Below are 18,026 nucleotides of genomic sequence, written 5' to 3' on the forward strand. Positions count from 1 at the left end.
AGGGTCTCCTTTTATGATTTTTTTTTATTAGAAAGCTGTTACAAAAATAGTTTAGAAATATCATTATGAACTTCACACATACCATATAAACAGTATATCACTAGAAATGCCAATAAATAAATATAAAATTAATATAAATATTAGTAAAATAATACAATAGATAAAAACTCCTAACACAGTTAGTTTCTCTCTGAGAATGTGAACTTTATGAAAGTAATAACAGTAAAAGTCATTCCGTCACATCTGAGCAGCACCTACTGATAGTGATGGTCATGTCTAGGAGAACGCATGGAAAAGCATGTGATCAGTTTGGTCAGGTGATAGATATGTAAGTCTCTGATTTGCTAGTCAAGATCATGTGCAAAAGCAGGATTTGATCAGGGAACAAATCTATCATGTGATCAAACAAATCACATGCTTCTGCATGAGTTCTAGACATGATCATCACTTCTGTAAGTGTGTCAGACATGGGAACGGAATAAACGTGGTTGGGCAATGTACACAGTACATACATGCAGGAGTTGTCATGCGAGATTAGGAGCTTGCATACACCATGAAATCTGTTATACATGTTTGGTCCTCTTGTGGCTTCAACCGCACCTGCTCATTTTCCACCTGAGATGTGCTGATATACCAGCCGGGGAATGCCACTGATTCAAAGGTGTTGGTGCTGTCTGCATGTCTTACTCTGTAGAACATGAAGGGCAACAAGTCCTCATTTTTCTTTTCCTGGATATTTTTGATCTCCTAAGAGAGACACCAAAGAGACAAGTCAGGATGAGATTCAGTGATGAACGTAAACACCATAATGTTTAAAGATAAGAAAGCAAAGTAGTAAAATATTAACAGTTTTAACTTTTTTTTTCTTTAACCTCCTTAGCGGTAACCCCGTGCTACACACGAGGATCACATGGCCCAAGACTTTTTTTTTTTTAAATGGTGGCATACGCTTTAGCTAGCGGTTCGCTAGCTAAGCGTATGCACAAAGTTGCTCCTGTCCCCCGCGATCGCCCGCAATAACTTCTGCTATACGGAACCCCCAGCGTTCCCGCGCCGGGGCAGCCGCCCAGAAACTATGTACCGCCAAGGGGGTTAATAATGAGGCTCTCTCTGCTAAGTAGGGTCCTTTTTATTCAAGGCCGAATGTAATTCTGAGTGCAGTAGCCAGTTTAGGATCGTAACCTTTCAGGACCACGTGAACATTCTAAAAACCTTGTATTTATGTGGAATTTGTAATCATATATAGTGTTGCTATTTGAATCAAAGTTTATTACTTTTTTAAACCCAGACTACACCGTGCAGCAACACACTTCATTACGTAGGAGCAGGGGGCGGTTAATAATTCCAGTATCTGTATAGCACTTTTCTCCTATCAGACTCACAGCGCTTGCGAGGCAGCCACTAGAGCACCCTCAGTAGGATGTAGCAGTGTTAGGGAGTCTTGCCCAAGAACTCCTTACTGGACAGGTGCTGCCTTACTAAACAGGTAGAGCTTAGATTTGAACCCAGGTCACTTATGTCAAAGGCAGAGCCCTTAACCATTATACTACCCAGCCACTGTCCATCTAGCCATCTAACCGTCTAGCCATCTAATCTAACCGTCTAGCCATCTAACCGTCTAGCCATCTAATCTAACCATCTAACCGTCTAACCATCTAACTGTCTAGCCATCTAACCGTCTAGCCATCTAACCATTTATCCAACCAGCAACTATCCAACTATCCAGCCAGCAACCATTTATTCAGCCAGCAACTATTCATCTATCCAGCCACAATCCATGCCACACTTCATGAGACTCCGATGCTTCCTCCTTCTAAGGAAGGAGAAAGCAATGTAATCTCGTGATGTGTGGCATGGACCCCAACCATGTAACCTCCCCCTGCCCCTCTGCACTACCTGAGGTAATGAAGTGTGTTGCGCTGCATAATCTGGGTTTCCAAAATAGGAAACCCTGATTCGATCTGCAAGACTAATCTTATATACAGACAGACACTGTAGGAATTGTGTTTGCATAACATGGTCCGATACAACACATACAATTCTATGGCCAGTCTGTTCACATGCAGCAGCTACACTCACAGGGTGAAGGCACCCTTACTGCTCATCCTTTCAGTTTACATCTGTGGATGAAGTATGTAACTGCAGTCTTATCTCAATCTGGGATCCAGGAGAAAGATTTATTACAGGAATGTAAGTGCAGAAAAATACTATTAACCATCTAGCGGCTAGGAATTATTTTTACACCTTGTATTTAACTCTGCAGCAAAATCTCCTGACTGTGTTTTGATCTGGCGGAAGTTTTGCAAAGAAAATACCTTAAAGTAGGGTAAGTTTGCATATTGATGCTGATTATAGCTCTAGTGTAAAGGTGGCCACACATCAGGTGACTTGCCGGCCCGATCAACCATCCGATTCAACAATCATTATCGAATTGGATGAAAATCGGTGCTGCCAAAAGCATGTGAACGGACTGAATGCTCCAACGATGCAAACTATTTCAGGCCAAAATTGGTCACATGTATCGGTCGGACATTCTGCAAAAAGTAGGGCCGACTTGCTCGATCGGGTGTGCAGCGGTGACAGCGTGGGGGACGGCATGTCGAAGGATGCTGCGTCACAAGGCCGATTCCTGAGAGATTTTATACTGAAATCGATCGTGAATCAGCCTGTGGTGTATGGGCCGGCAACAGATCTCTGATCAGATTCGGTCAGAGAGAGATCTGTCTCTTGGTCAATCTGCCCATACATCTTCTGATGTATGAGCACCTTAAAGTCTTTGTTGGTCTTTCTCACAGAAAATTCCAATATTCTGTGAAGACTTACATCCCCTTCGGGCCCTTTAACACAATGCTTTGTAATTAGTTGTGTAGCGTTTTGCTCAGTTTTGGCAAATGGGACTCAACGCAACACATTAAGTGTAAAAGGGCCCTAAAAGTTGCATGAAAATTGCACTGCCATAACGATCTGTTGGATTTCAAAGGGATTTATGCTGTTGTATCCTTCATAATTTGTAACTTTCTGAATAGTGATCATCCATGTCCCAAATACCATGTTTCCCCGAAAGTAGGACATCCTCCTAAAGTAAGACCTAGTAAATATTTCGAGCTTGCTCAAAATATAAGGCCTACCCTTAAAATAAGCCTTAGTGACTGAGGACGTCTATCCGTCTGCACCCCCCCACCCTTACCCCGCTCCCACTGTACCTCCTGCCGACCCCTCCCGACTCCTCCAGAAAGTCACACTGCCCGCCGACATACCGCTATCTCTACTGCAGATCAGCGTGGGTAAATGGCTGATTCCCGCACCGCCGCTTGTGGCCCCGTTCTACCCTTTCTGCCAGGATAACTTTCAAACCGCAGATCAGCGGTAAAGTGTGGTGACGAAAGCTAGTTACACTGTAACAGCGCTTCCGTGTACAGGAAGTGACATCTCTGTTTACTTCCTGTACACGGAAGTGCCTGTTACAGTGTAACTAGCTTTCTTCACCACACCTTACCGCTGATCTGCGGTTTGAAAGTAATGCCGGCAGAACGGGGCCACGAGCGGCAGTGCGGGAATCAGCCGTTTACCTACGCTGATCTGCAGTAGAAGTATGTCGGTGGGCAATACGACTTTGTGGAGGAGGGGGTCGGCAGAAGGTAAAGTGGAGGTGGGGGAATCAGGAAGCACAAGAGGGAAATATATTTAAGACCTTCCCGAAAATAAGACCTAGGACAAATTTTGAAGGAAAAAAGAATATAAGACAGTGTCTTATTTTCGGGGAAAGACGGTAACAATCAAAGCCAGCAGCAAGCACTTACCATGACAGATACGACTGGCATGCTTTGGTTTCCTTCCTCAGCTGCACAAGACAAGTAGAGGCTGTGGCCTGCAATACCCAGTGTGACTGGGCGTCTCTGTCCATCAACATTTGAGGCAATGTAGGCACCCATATTTATCTTTGCTGAAAGTTTAAAAAGAAAGGCAAATGAAACATACATTCTTAAAATATAATAAAGTTTACATTATACTGTGTTGACATTATACTTGTGTTGACATTAACTCCATGACATTAAACAGAACCCGAGGCAGCAAGTTTTCACTAAAAAAACCACACTACCTGATCTATTGGGCTGGCCGGGTCGGGTAAACACAATCCTCGCCGCTCTCTGCCGCTCTTGTGGCTAGAGATCAGCCACTTTCACTTTTAGTGACCACACTGGGGTCATTAAGCTGCAAGCTCTGCTCTGTGTAGTGCAGGGAGGCGGGGCAGAGGCAGAGCTGGCCTATTAGAGGTGGGGAAGGGGTGTTAGGAACACCCCCAGTGGGTGTTGTTCAGGAGTGCCTCTGCTGCTAGGGATGCCCCTTTCCCCTAGAGATGCTGAAATGCTGCATGTAGGCAAATTCGGCAGCGTGCGCGGGGGGCGGGGGTGCAGATAGCAGCGTTGAGGGGACACAGATCTATGTCATGGACCAGGGAACACCTCTCTTGTCCCATCCACCACCTCCCCTGGGGTACACTTTAAGACTGCTGTGAGGCTGACTTAGTAAGGCTGGAGAAAATTAGAAAACATAAGTGAGACTAGATAAAAAAAAAAAAAAATACTATTAAGTGGCAAATGTTTGCAATCCTTATCTCACCATCTAAAATTCTTTATTAAGTAATGCTTATTTAAAAGGTAACATCATAAAACATGTGGGTATCTGTAAGGATGATGACGCACAGGCGTTTCGGGCTGCCTCAGTCCTTTCTCAAATCATGACAGACCCACAATATAATTCAAAACCACACAAGCTACTTATAAAGGTCCAAGGAGGACCACATAGAGAACTGATCCTTTGCATGTATGCAAATACATAACATAACATGTTATCAATCACAATACATTTCTTGATCCCAATCTTATATAAGATAACAATCCACTCCTGCAGAAGTGACACTAATCTATAAAAGAGTAAAATATATAAGGGCACTCACTCGTAGAGCCATCCCGGTAAAGACCAGGAGAAAGACTCAAAAATCCTGGATCATTGTGTCCAATGGCAATCCAGCCTGCAGCGTCCGCCGCAGGACTGCATACATATTACCCAATCAGGAGGCACACAACCCTTCTCCGCTATTCCCATGGCCAATTGCGTGTGATCTAATGTCAGCTATGCGGAAACAGCCAATCCCATAATCGCCGACAACGTCCGCATAAAGGCAGGCACGTGACCGGAGCTTTCCGTATCACGTGACCTCATCAACACAGCGTGAACACGGACTCCGCCGTCATACGGAAGTCCTTAAGCTCAAAATCGGCAAACTCCGTAAAGAGGCGGTGGGGCACGTAGCAGGGCTCCTCCCCCACATGTGCCTCCACTCACCAATCAAAGCCTACATCGTCCGCAGAGACTGACGTTGCTAGGAGACCAGTGATGCAGGAACTGCACTGCCTGGAACGTTCCCAGCCATGCAATCCCTCCACCACAAGTCACACCCCATATGTAAATTAGCCATGTGTCCATACGGACAAAAGGCTGCGCCTCCAGTCTAAATCCCTAGGGGCACCAGGATGGACGAACGTCCACATTAGTGAATAAATAACGACAAATTATACCATCCAAGTGTCCCCAGTAGTATCACCCCTGCAGGAATAAGACACCTAAAACACTGTCACAATTTAAATCAAGTTAGTAAGATCATAGTCTCTATTAAGACCTTTAGGAACTAAAGTATCTAGTTTATTAATCCAGTAATTCTCTCTCAATGCCAACATTTTCTCCCTACTACCCCCTCTCCGTGGATATGGAATCCCCTCAATAACCTGAACCCTTAGTTGTGTCACAGTATGACCATACGTGGCAAAATGCGCCGAGACTGATAAGTCCATATTCCTATTACGGATATTGGACTTATGTGACGCAATGCGATCTTTGATCGCCTGCGTTGTTTTACCCACATATCCCAGCCCGCAGGGACACTTAAGCAAGTAAATAACAAACTTGGAGTCACAATCAAAGCGACCTCCAATCTTAAATTTGGTCCCCCGGCTGGGATGGGTAAAGGTGTCTCCTTTCACTAAATAACTGCATAAATGACATTTCAAGCACGGGAAAGTCCCCTTGTTCTTACACTCAATTTCTCTCTCTGAACCCAAATCATTTTTAACCAATCTATCCCGTAAGGAAGGGGCTCTTTTGAAGGACAACAACGGCCAATCGTGAAACTCCTTGACTGTAGGAAGACCCTGTTTTAAAATGGGCCAATGTTTATTGATAATACGTCCCACATGTTCCGATAATACATTATATGTGGTCACACACGGAATTCTTTCCGCGTTATCTAACCTAATCCCTCTCCTCCTTGTAGCAACCTGATTCATGGGTTTAAATCTGAAATCATCTTGTAGGCATACCTGGGGATAATCTCTTGCCAAAAACTTGTACCTCATTTCTTCCAACCTTAGTTCTCTTGTGGAGGGGTCATCCACAATTCTCTGAATTCTTTTAAATTGCCCCTTAGGAATGTTGTATTTCACATGGGGGGGATGGAAACTTGAAAAGTGTAGAACAGAATTTTTATCTGTCTCCTTCACATATAAATCAGTAGTCAAGGACCCCCCTCTCTTAGTGACCCATGTATCTAAAAAATTGACCCTCTGCTGGTCAGCATGGACAGTGAGTTTAATAGTAGAACAATTACCATGCAGTTCAGATACAAACGCATCCAGGCTCGAACGTGGCCCCTCCCAAATCAAAAAAATATCGTCAATATAACGTTTCCAAATAATCGCATGTTTACCAAATAAACAATTGGAATAAACAAAAGCCTCCTCATATAAAGAGACTCACAAGATTACACTGTGGGTTACGTGTATAGATGGCAGAGGGGACCAGGTGAGGGTCCACCAAGACAGCCTAGGTTTGGCAAACCGAAAAATCCAAAGAAGCATCCGAAACCCCAGATACCAAAAGAGGGTGGGGATCAACCGTCTTCTGATTTTTTACCGACAACGGACGACCAGTCCGGTCTGTCAGACAGCACAAGCGGAGGGGAGGAAAGAGATACAAAAGGCAAAGGCAAAGGGAAACAGAAAGAGGAGCACAAAATGCAGTTGAGAAGGGGAAGATAGTCCCGGTGAACCTGGTTGTGAACATTTCAGCTTATACATTATCAGAGGCTGAACATCGAGTCTTGAATCGAGGATTGTCTTTCTGTCCCACATATTTTCCCGATTTTTTCTCACTGGACCTGGAACTGACCCGATTTTTTAGATCTTTGAAATTAAAACAATTTTTCAGTCATGGTGTTTTTGATAACTGGAAATACAGACAGGACACTGACTCTGACCAGATGCGATTGAAAGATTGTGGTCTAAGGAATAGGAGTAATTTCACCCCGACCACACATGGGGTTATTAATACATATATAGAGAAAGTGTCCTCAGATATCAAAACACTGAGATCTAATTTTGAAAGTAAAAAAATCAAGAATATAACTAACAATCTTCCCTTACAGGAACGTAAAGCCATACAATCTTTGTCTCACAATAAATCGATTATTATAAGAGCAGCAGATAAGGGTGGAGCAGTGGTCATTATGGATAGGACGCAATATAGGAATGAGATTTTGAAACAACTTGATGATGTGGAGGTGTATGAGAAAGTCCCCTATGACCCCACTCCCCTTATTAAACAACAGATTAATACAATATTGGATGAGGCTGAGGCAAACAATGTTATTGATAGGGATCTTAAAAAATTATTGTATAGGGAGTTCCCTAGGATTCCAATCCTATACACACTCCCCAAAATACACAAATGTTTAGAAGAACCTCCAGGGCGCCCTATAGTATCAGGGATTGATTCCATCTTTTCTAATATTTCAATTTTTCTCGATAGGGTCTTAAGGCCCATGGTGGTCAACTTGGATTCATACCTGAAGGACACACAGGACTTCTTGGAGGCCATTTCGGGGATTACGAACGTTGGGGACGACTCTCTGCTGGTCACCATGGACGTGAGTAGCTTATATACAGCCATACCCCATGATGGGGGCTTAGAGGCGGTAGATTTTTTCTTGATGCTTTGTACGGATTATAGTACCAAGCAGAAACGTTTTTTACTCAAATTGTTAGAACTCATATTGAGAAATAACTATTTTTTGTTTGAGTCAACTTTTTACGTGCAGCGCAGGGGCACCGCTATGGGCTCGAACGTGGCCCCCTCATATGCCAACCTCTTTATGGGTTTATATGAGGAGGCTTTTGTTTATTCCAATTGTTTATTTGGTAAACATGCGATTATTTGGAAACGTTATATTGACAATATTTTTTTGATTTGGGAGGGGCCACGTTCGAGCCTGGATGCGTTTGTATCTGAACTGCATGGTAATTGTTCTACTATTAAACTCACTGTCCATGCTGACCAGCAGAGGGTCAATTTTTTAGATACATGGGTCACTAAGAGAGGGGGGTCCTTGACTACTGATTTATATGTGAAGGAGACAGATAAAAATTCTGTTCTACACTTTTCAAGTTTCCATCCCCCCCATGTGAAATACAACATTCCTAAGGGGCAATTTAAAAGAATTCAGAGAATTGTGGATGACCCCTCCACAAGAGAACTAAGGTTGGAAGAAATGAGGTACAAGTTTTTGGCAAGAGATTATCCCCAGGTATGCCTACAAGATGATTTCAGATTTAAACCCATGAATCAGGTTGCTACAAGGAGGAGAGGGATTAGGTTAGATAACGCGGAAAGAATTCCGTGTGTGACCACATATAATGTATTATCGGAACATGTGGGACGTATTATCAATAAACATTGGCCCATTTTAAAACAGGGTCTTCCTACAGTCAAGGAGTTTCACGATTGGCCGTTGTTGTCCTTCAAAAGAGCCCCTTCCTTACGGGATAGATTGGTTAAAAATGATTTGGGTTCAGAGAGAGAAATTGAGTGTAAGAACAAGGGGACTTTCCCGTGCTTGAAATGTCATTTATGCAGTTATTTAGTGAAAGGAGACACCTTTACCCATCCCAGCCGGGGGACCAAATTTAAGATTGGAGGTCGCTTTGATTGTGACTCCAAGTTTGTTATTTACTTGCTTAAGTGTCCCTGCAGGCTGGGATATGTGGGTAAAACAACGCAGGCGATCAAAGATCGCATTGCGTCACATAAGTCCAATATCCGTAATAGGAATATGGACTTATCAGTCTCGGCGCATTTTGCCACGTATGGTCATACTGTGACACAACTAAGGGTTCAGGTTATTGAGGGGATTCCATATCCACGGAGAGGGGGTAGTAGGGAGAAAATGTTGGCATTGAGAGAGAATTACTGGATTAATAAACTAGATACTTTAGTTCCTAAAGGTCTTAATAGAGACTATGATCTTACTAACTTGATTTAAATTGTGACAGTGTTTTAGGTGTCTTATTCCTGCAGGGGTGATACTACTGGGGACACTTGGATGGTATAATTTGTCGTTATTTATTCACTAATGTGGACGTTCGTCCATCCTGGTGCCCCTAGGGATTTAGACTGGAGGCGCAGCCTTTTGTCCGTATGGACACATGGCTAATTTACATATGGGGTGTGACTTGTGGTGGAGGGATTGCATGGCTGGGAACGTTCCGGGCAGTGCAGTTCCTGCATCACTGGTCTCCTAGCAACGTCAGTCTCTGCGGACGATGTAGGCTTTGATTGGTGAGTGGAGGCACATGTGGGGGAGGAGCCCTGCTACGTGCCCCACCGCCTCTTTACGGAGTTTGCCGATTTTGAGCTTAAGGACTTCCGTATGACGGCGGAGTCCGTGTTCACGCTGTGTTGATGAGGTCACGTGATACGGAAAGCTCCGGTCACGTGCCTGCCTTTATGCGGACGTTGTCGGCGATTATGGGATTGGCTGTTTCCGCATAGCTGACATTAGATCACACGCAATTGGCCATGGGAATAGCGGAGAAGGGTTGTGTGCCTCCTGATTGGGTAATATGTATGCAGTCCTGCGGCGGACGCTGCAGGCTGGATTGCCACTGGACACAATGATCCAGGATTTTTGAGTCTTTCTCCTGGTCTTTACCGGGATGGCTCTACGAGTGAGTGCCCTTATATATTTTACTCTTTTATAGATTAGTGTCACTTCTGCAGGAGTGGATTGTTATCTTATATAAGATTGGGATCAAGAAATGTATTGTGATTGATAACATGTTATGTTATGTATTTGCATACATGCAAAGGATCAGTTCTCTATGTGGTCCTCCTTGGACCTTTATAAGTAGCTTGTGTGGTTTTGATTTATATTGTGGGTCTGTCATGATTTGAGAAAGGACTGAGGCAGCCCGAAACGCCTGTGCGTCATCATCCTTACAGATACCCACATGTTTTATGATGTTACCTTTTAAATAAGCATTACTTAATAAAGAATTTTAGATGGTGCGAATCTGAAGAATCTATTCAACAGTGTCTTGTTACTCCAAAGACGATTTCAGCACATCTTGCAAAGTCCATTGGTGCGGAGACGATTGTGGATTGCAATCCTTATCTCAGCATACATCCATGCAACCATTCTCTGCTAAACGTATATGATATGATCAGGAAATCTAGTTTATTTCATGTTTTCCCTGAGTGCGACCAGCCTCTGTAGGGCGGAGTCTGTCTTGCATATTTGGAGTGACAGCCTGGAAACTGTGTAGCGGGGGTAAACCTTAGTCAAAGTAATTGTGCGTGGACCTCAGTTTTTCTGCAATAATCTGATAAGGGAAATATGCTAGGCATTTTGATTCGAATAAGAACACAATGATAACTCTTCTAATGACAACATACCTTCTTTCTCAAGATTCTGTCCCTGCAGAAACAAAGCCACCAGGTGGGTATTCCCTTGGTATTCTTGCAGAGTCAGGCATTTCTGTCTGCGGTCCCGAATTATGTGTACAGTGGTGCTATGGTAGCGGAATTTGGTTGGGGCCAAATCTGCTGCTTCTGCTCTTTTGAAGGGAATGTCTTCTAATAAAAAGAAATAAAGAAAGATTTAGGCATGTCTTGTTTGTTCCGTTGCCCACACATTAAATTACTGCATGGCTGTATTGGCATTGTTTATTTGGCAGTTATACTAGTATAAAGCAACAAGCAGTAAATGTATTATCATACTAGTGTAGGTGAACAGGTGGCGGGTGCTGGATGCTGTGCAGGCTTTTCACCCACATTAGAATATGGATACGTTAACTGCTTGTTGCCTTTTGTTTGTATAACTGAAACAAAATGTTGCCTTCTTAAAACAGAAGGTATTTGCAATAATTTAGGTTGGAGTGAGCATCATCCATGATGCATCACTGCTGAATATGCAAATCGTCCTTTGTTGCTCCTGTAAGCCAACCACGCCCCCAGAACCGCTGGAATGCAATGATGTTACAAGCTGACACATCAATGCATCCCATCGGTTATGGAGGTGTGGTTAGCTTACAGGGACAACAAAGGACAATTTGCATATTCAGCATCGCTCCCAAGCATCTTTAGAGACATCATACACTCACTCCAACCTGAATTTCCGCAAATACATTCTGTTCTAAGAAGGCAAACTTTTGTTTTGCTTAACATTTTAGTAAGAGGGCTTTGTGAGCATACACAAGCCTAGTAGTTCTGGTTCACCATGAGCTTGCTGGGTAATCTGTAACTCTGAGAATAGACTGAGTAGGAGCAGAGAACGTATCTGTATCACAGTCCTGCATCACACAGAGGCTACTTGCCAGACTACTGTCCCTTCCAGTCTCTTACACAAGTCTAGTTCACCATGAGCTTGCTGGGTAAACTGTAATTCTGAGAATAGACTGAGTAGGAGCAGAGAACTTATCTGTATCGCAGTCCTGCATCACACAGAGGCTACTTGCCAGACTAATGTCCCTTCCAGTCTCTTACACAAGTCTAGTTCGCCATGAGCTTGCTGGGTAATCTGTAACTCTGAGAATAGACTGAGTAGGAGCAGAGAACTTATCTGTATCGCAGTCCTGCATCACACAGAGGCTACTTGCCAGACTACTGTCCCTTCCAGTCTCTTACACAAGTCTAGTTCGCCATGAGCTTGCTGGGTAATCTGTAACTCTGAGAATAGACTGAGTAGGAGCAGAGAACGTATCTGTATCGCAGTCCTGCATCACACAGAGGCTACTTGCCAGACTACTGTCCCTTCCAGTCTCTTACACAAGTCTAGTTCACCATGAGCTTGCTGGGTAAACTGTAACTCTGAGAATAGACTGAGTAGGAGCAGAGAACGTATCTGTATCGCAGTCCTGCATCATACAGAGGCTACTTGCCAGACTACTGTCCCTTCCAGTCTCTTACACAAGTCTAGTTCACCATGAGCTTGCTGGGTAATCTGTAACTCTGAGAATAGACTGAGTAGGAGCAGAGAACTTATCTGTATCGCAGTCCTGCATCACACAGAGGCTACTTGCCAGACTACTGTCCCTTCCAGTCTCTTACACAAGTCTAGTTCACCATGAGCTTGCTGGGTAATCTGTAACTCTGAGAATAGACTGAGTAGGAGCAGAGAACGTATCTGTATCGCAGTCCTGCATCATACAGAGGCTACTTGCCAGACTACTGTCCCTTCCAGTCTCTTACACAAGTCTAGTTCACCATTAGCTTGCAGTGACTCTTGTATAACTGATATATAGACACTGTATACACAGCAGGGCTGGATATCTCCTATGTTTATCAGTTGCTACTTCCTCATTCAATATTCAGAGCACACTGACTGCGGTTTTTGTGTGCGACTTTCACTGCCAGGGAAATTCTGCTTCTGTAATGCTGACAAAGCTCTATCTTCGCATCCACCTTAAAAATTACATTTCTACAATTTGCTAACTAGATTTCTAGATATACTTTGGAATTATAATATGCTATTTTGTAAAATGTATGCTTGCTTTTATGTTGCGCACAGGTATATTGATTTTCTTATCATTTTAAAATTACATTGCTTAGTAAAAGTAGGTAGCTTTTTTTCTTTTCAAAACAATGAAAGTAATTTTAACTGATTTCTAAACTGAAGTGAGGGGACTACGAAGTCTGTCATATTTTTTTTCTTTTTAAAGGGAATCAAGCACCACTTTCACTTCCTGGTTTTCAATAGCTATAGGAGCTGCCATCTAGCTGCCCATTGATTATCCACGGGAAGGACTAAAGTTAGAATGTTTGCACAGTCTCTACACTCTTTGAAGCACAGTGACCAATCTACACTCATCTCCCCCCCCAAACACACACACACACCTTGGGAGTAGGAGGAGCAAGCTAATAAAACCCTCTGCTGAACTTTTAAATGTATATTCTTTGTAAAAAGAAGAGGTAAAATGTATTTTTTTTTATTAATGAGCTGCATTTCTGGCATGCATATTAAAAGTGCAATTGAGATGCCTTGGGTGCTAAAAATGGTGCTTTATTCACTTTAAGCAATACCAGTTGCCTGGCTGTCCTGCTGATCCTCTGCCTCTTATACTTTTAGCTACAGACCCTGATCAAGTATACAGATCAGGTGTTCCCGACTGAAGTCTGACTGGATTAGCTGCTTGTGTCAGGTGTGTGATTCAGACACTACTGCAGCCAAAGAGATCAACAGGACAGCCAAGCAACCGGTATTGTGTAAAAGGAAATGCATATGGCAGCCTCCATATGCCTGTAACTTCAGTGCATGTATATTTATTTATTATTGTATATTAAACTTTGTTTTTATTTTTAAATATAGGTAATGAAATATTACCTTCCACTAGGATGTGATCCAACAGATCATGGTCATCAAAAATGCATTGGCTCTTAGAACTTTTTCTCCCCTTCAGCTTTTCCACAACTACGACAAGCATGATTGCCTTTCTGAAGGCTTGCGCAGATTTACTTGGCTTCTGAATGCCCCGCAGAGTGTCAGATCTGCAAGCTGACCAGTCAGAGCTGCAAGATTTCCTTCCCCAGTGGCTCTCACTGCCCTGTAAATGAAAAAACAACATGTTTTTTTATTGTCAGATGTTGGTTTTTTATGTAATGCATTTTAATTATGGTTAATAATTCATAGTTTGTTGAGATCTATGACCGCCCACAAAGGTAAAAGAGGAAACTTTCCTCCAAAAATACTTATGTTTTAGAGGTGGAGAGGGATATTTTGTATGCCATTTATCTGTATATTTTATACAGTGCAATATTGTCTTATTGAATGAAGATTTTTTTATTTAAGATGTTCATAAACAGAAACTTCAAACCTTTCGCCAAGTTCTCTTGCAGGAGACATTTTTTCATCAACATAAAGAATGGGTAGAAAAAGTAGTATCAAACCTACATTAAAGTGAGAGGTATATGAAGGCTGCCATATTAACATCCTTTTAAAGAGACCCTGTCACAAAAAAGTGCCCCTGGGGGGTTACTTACCTCGGGAGGGGGAAGTCTCTGGATCCTATCGAGGCTTCCCCCGTCCTCCTCCGTCCCACGGTGGTCTCGCTGGGCCCTTCCGAAGCCACAGCCGACAATTTGCAGTAGCGCCTGCAATATTTACCTTCCCCGGCTCCAGCACAGGCACAATAGTGACTCTCGGCTCAGGATCAGGCAGAAATAGCCGATCCCAGTTGGGTCCGTTCTACTGCGTTGCCCCGACTCGAATTTACAGTTGATCCCGAGCCGAGCTACTGCGTCTGCGCCAGGAGCCGGGAAGGTAAATATTTACATGCTCGCTGTTCAGAGGGGCCCAGTGAGACCACCGTAGGACGGAGGACAAGGAAGCCTCAACAGGATCCAGAGGCTTCCCCCTCCCGAGTTTAGTACCCTTTTTTTGTTACAAGTTTTCTTTAAACAACACCGTTTGTCTGGCAGTCCTGCTGATTATTCTGGCCCCAGAACTGTCTGAATCACACACCTGAAACAAGCATGCAGCTAATCTTGTCAGATTTTAATCAGAAATATCTGATTTTTATGCTTGTTCTGGGTCTATGACTAAAAGTATTAGAGGCAGAGGATCAGCAGGACAGCCAGACAACTGGTATTGTTCTAAATAAATATGTCAGCCTCCATATGCCTCTCACTTCAGGTTCCCTTTCATTTGAGACTACATAGTTAAGTACTATTTGCTTGCTGAGGGCTAAAAAGGAAATTTTGTTGATAAAGTGTGAAAACAAATCCTGTGAGAAAAATTAGAACAGTTTATTGAATCAGGGCCACATAGAGGAATTATACATTTTCTCTAGTCTAGAGACTAGAACCAGGATTTGTTGCAACTGCGTCACACCTCCCACAATCTCAGATCAAAAGGATCCAATAACTCGACCACCCCCAGAGTTCAACTAAAACCATTTGAAGCCAGAGCTTTCTGTCATGCTGCCCCTACCCTGTGGAATACCTTGCCAAACTTGATCAAGACAGCTCCTACCCCGGCCACATTTAAATCAAAACTGAAAAGACACCTGTTTAGTCTGGCGTTTATGATCACATTACATTTCACCCGTACACATCACTATGTACTGATCTGAGACACGCTTGTGCGCGGTCCTACGGGAGAGAAGCGCTTTACAAATGTTTTGTTGTCATCGTTGTCGTACAATGTGGAAGAGGCGAGGTCACTGGCCTAATTATTAAAACAATAATACTGATGTGGGAAAAAAAATATGTTTTTCAATGGAAGCTTACCTTAATTTCACAAGAGTAATCTGAATAAAATTCTTCTTCCATTTCACTAAGCATAAAAAAAACCAAAAAAAACAAATTGTCTGTTATTTTTTTCTGAAATAAATATGAAGACATTCAATGTAAATGGCACTAATGTGTGTTTGTGTGACTGTGGCAGTGGGTTAAGCTGTAAGCAGAATGTGCTCATGCCAGAATGTGCAAATGCCTCAGCATTCTACTTTTCCTATTGTATCCAGAAATGTCAGCATCCGTACCTGTAAATGTCCATTGGGATGTCACTGAATTCAGGAACCTCTGCCATTGTTATTTCTGTAAAGGGAAAAAAACGACAAGTTAACACAATGATAACATACAAGCATGATTATAACGTATTCAGAGAGAGGGTAAATAGGTCCTGGAGGTGTGGTTAGCTTACAGGGGCCACAAAGGATGATTTGCATACTCAGCAGTGATGCATTGTGGAAGACATCATATGCACACTCCAACTTGAATTATCGCAAATACCTTCTGTTTTAAGATCATGGTAAACATTTGTTTTGCATAACATTTTAGTAAGAACGCGTTTTGGTCCTTTGTAGCCCCCTTACACCCTCCTAGGAGTTATGGTTCACCCTTAGAATTGCTGGGTAGTCTGTAGCAAATAATTCAACAACAGAAAATAATTCAAGTCATACCTTTCAGTAATCAGTGGAGAGATTAATTTCCTATGTGTTGCAGGAAAGTTGTGCTGGTGACTCTGGCTTGAGTCTTCCCTCCAGCTGATTTTATAGACCAGTTCATACATGACATCCGGATGTTTGAGCAATGCAGGGATTTCACATCTTCATTCCTCACTGCTTACACTCTACTACATGAGCTGCTTTTTTTTTGTATTTTAAAACTGGTTTTCCAGGATGTGGCTTTCACATGTCTGAAATATTCCACTACAATCAGTGGGGTTTCCTCATTTCCTGTGGGACTGATTGACATGACAATAAACAGGGTTGGTTTTAGGTACAGTGAGGCCCTGGGCAAAACTTAAAGTGGACCAGAACTCTTGCACAGGACAGAAGGAAAACATAGAGAAATGCATCCTGTATGTACTGAGAGTCTAGCCTTTTTAATTCTCCATTATTTGTGTCTAATCACAAGTTGTAATTTGATCTCTCCCCTGTGTCACCTGACTGCCACGGCAGATAAGCTCATTTGAAAGCATGGGATATTAACAATGTGTCTGCTTCCATGAAACCAGGAAGTAGAAACAGTCCAGATTTATCTTAGGATTTCTATTAGCTGTAACAATGAAAATGTTTTTCTTTAAAGGTTAATATGCTGTTGCGTATCTATTAGCACAATGTAAAAGGTAACGCCCTTTTTTACAAATACACCAGTACCGCTCATTGGGAGCTAAAAAATAACTGCTTTTAGGAGATCACAGCTACAATAAATCCTGACCTCTATGCGATATTCTTTTGCCCAGACGTCCCCCAATTATGTAAAGTTACCTATTCGGTAAGGAGTCCTTGGGCTATACAAATATAGTCTAATGTCTCATTGTTGTGCTGTTAACAGATGTCTAATAACCAAACACTGAAAGCGGTGAAAATGCCGGTAGATACAAGAGGACACGGCAGCGGAATGGGAGAACTGACAGGGCGGACAAGACAGCGAAGGGACCTCGGAGTAGGTGAGATATGCGTGCCTTTTTTTTTTTTAAACAGGTTAGTAAATATACGGTTCAGGAGTACTTTAAAGCCAAGTTGGCATAGTGTGGAGCATAATTATCCAGTGCACTTCCTGTTCAGTAAGTTAGGTGAGTTATCCGGTGTCTTTTTTTTAACAGGTTACTTAATTATGGCAGTACAAGGGGGTGTGGTCAGGGGCGTTCCTAGGGAGGATAACTGCCACTTCCTCCCGCCCATGTTCGACGTTCTAGTCAGTCGAAGATTTTGGCTGACTACAGCGGAGACCCCTGGAAGCACTGGAACAAGAGGATGGTGCTGTGACACATGTCAATTGAGAGCAATCAAACACCCTCTCAGTTCATGGGTTCTTTAAATTTATTTCTCTACTATTCTCATAAGTTCCTTAAAGGGAAGGTCCGAGGAGTACAAAAACAAAAAAATTAACTTACCTGGGGCTTCCTCCAGCCCCTGGCAGCCGTCCTGTGCCCTCGTCGCAGCTCCGGCCCCCTCCAGTGGAGAAGCCGACCTCGCTTCTCATGCGCTCCAGGATGCGGCTCACAGAGTCACACTGTTGTCATCCGAACTGTAATGCGCAGGCACAGAGCTACTGCACCTGCGCAGTACAGTCCGGATGATGTCAGTGCGACTACGTGAGACACGCACAGGAACTCAAGTAGACCTCTGGTAGCGGAGCAGAGCTGCGGTGAGGGCACAGAACAGCTGCCAGGGGCTCGAGGAAGCCCCAGG

General features: G+C 43.1%; 1 protein-coding gene across 1 annotated transcript in view; it reads right to left on the bottom strand.

Moving 5' to 3' along the window:
• Window positions 1-534: 534 nt before the first annotated feature.
• Window positions 535-18,026, bottom strand: part of LOC137562213 (interleukin-1 beta-like) — a 28,232-nt gene continuing 10,740 nt past the window's right edge. Inside the window, exons 3-9 of the mRNA XM_068273546.1 lie at window positions 15,870-15,924; window positions 15,616-15,661; window positions 15,482-15,553; window positions 13,712-13,931; window positions 10,786-10,965; window positions 3,801-3,943; window positions 535-747 (exon numbers count right to left, since the gene is read on the bottom strand). Coding sequence (XP_068129647.1) covers window positions 535-747; window positions 3,801-3,943; window positions 10,786-10,965; window positions 13,712-13,931; window positions 15,482-15,553; window positions 15,616-15,661; window positions 15,870-15,924 — 929 coding nt within the window. The remainder of the gene's footprint in view (window positions 748-3,800; window positions 3,944-10,785; window positions 10,966-13,711; window positions 13,932-15,481; window positions 15,554-15,615; window positions 15,662-15,869; window positions 15,925-18,026) is intronic.

This window comes from Hyperolius riggenbachi, chromosome 3 (genome assembly GCF_040937935.1).
Source record: "Hyperolius riggenbachi isolate aHypRig1 chromosome 3, aHypRig1.pri, whole genome shotgun sequence".
NCBI classification, from domain to species: Eukaryota; Metazoa; Chordata; class Amphibia; order Anura; family Hyperoliidae; genus Hyperolius; species Hyperolius riggenbachi.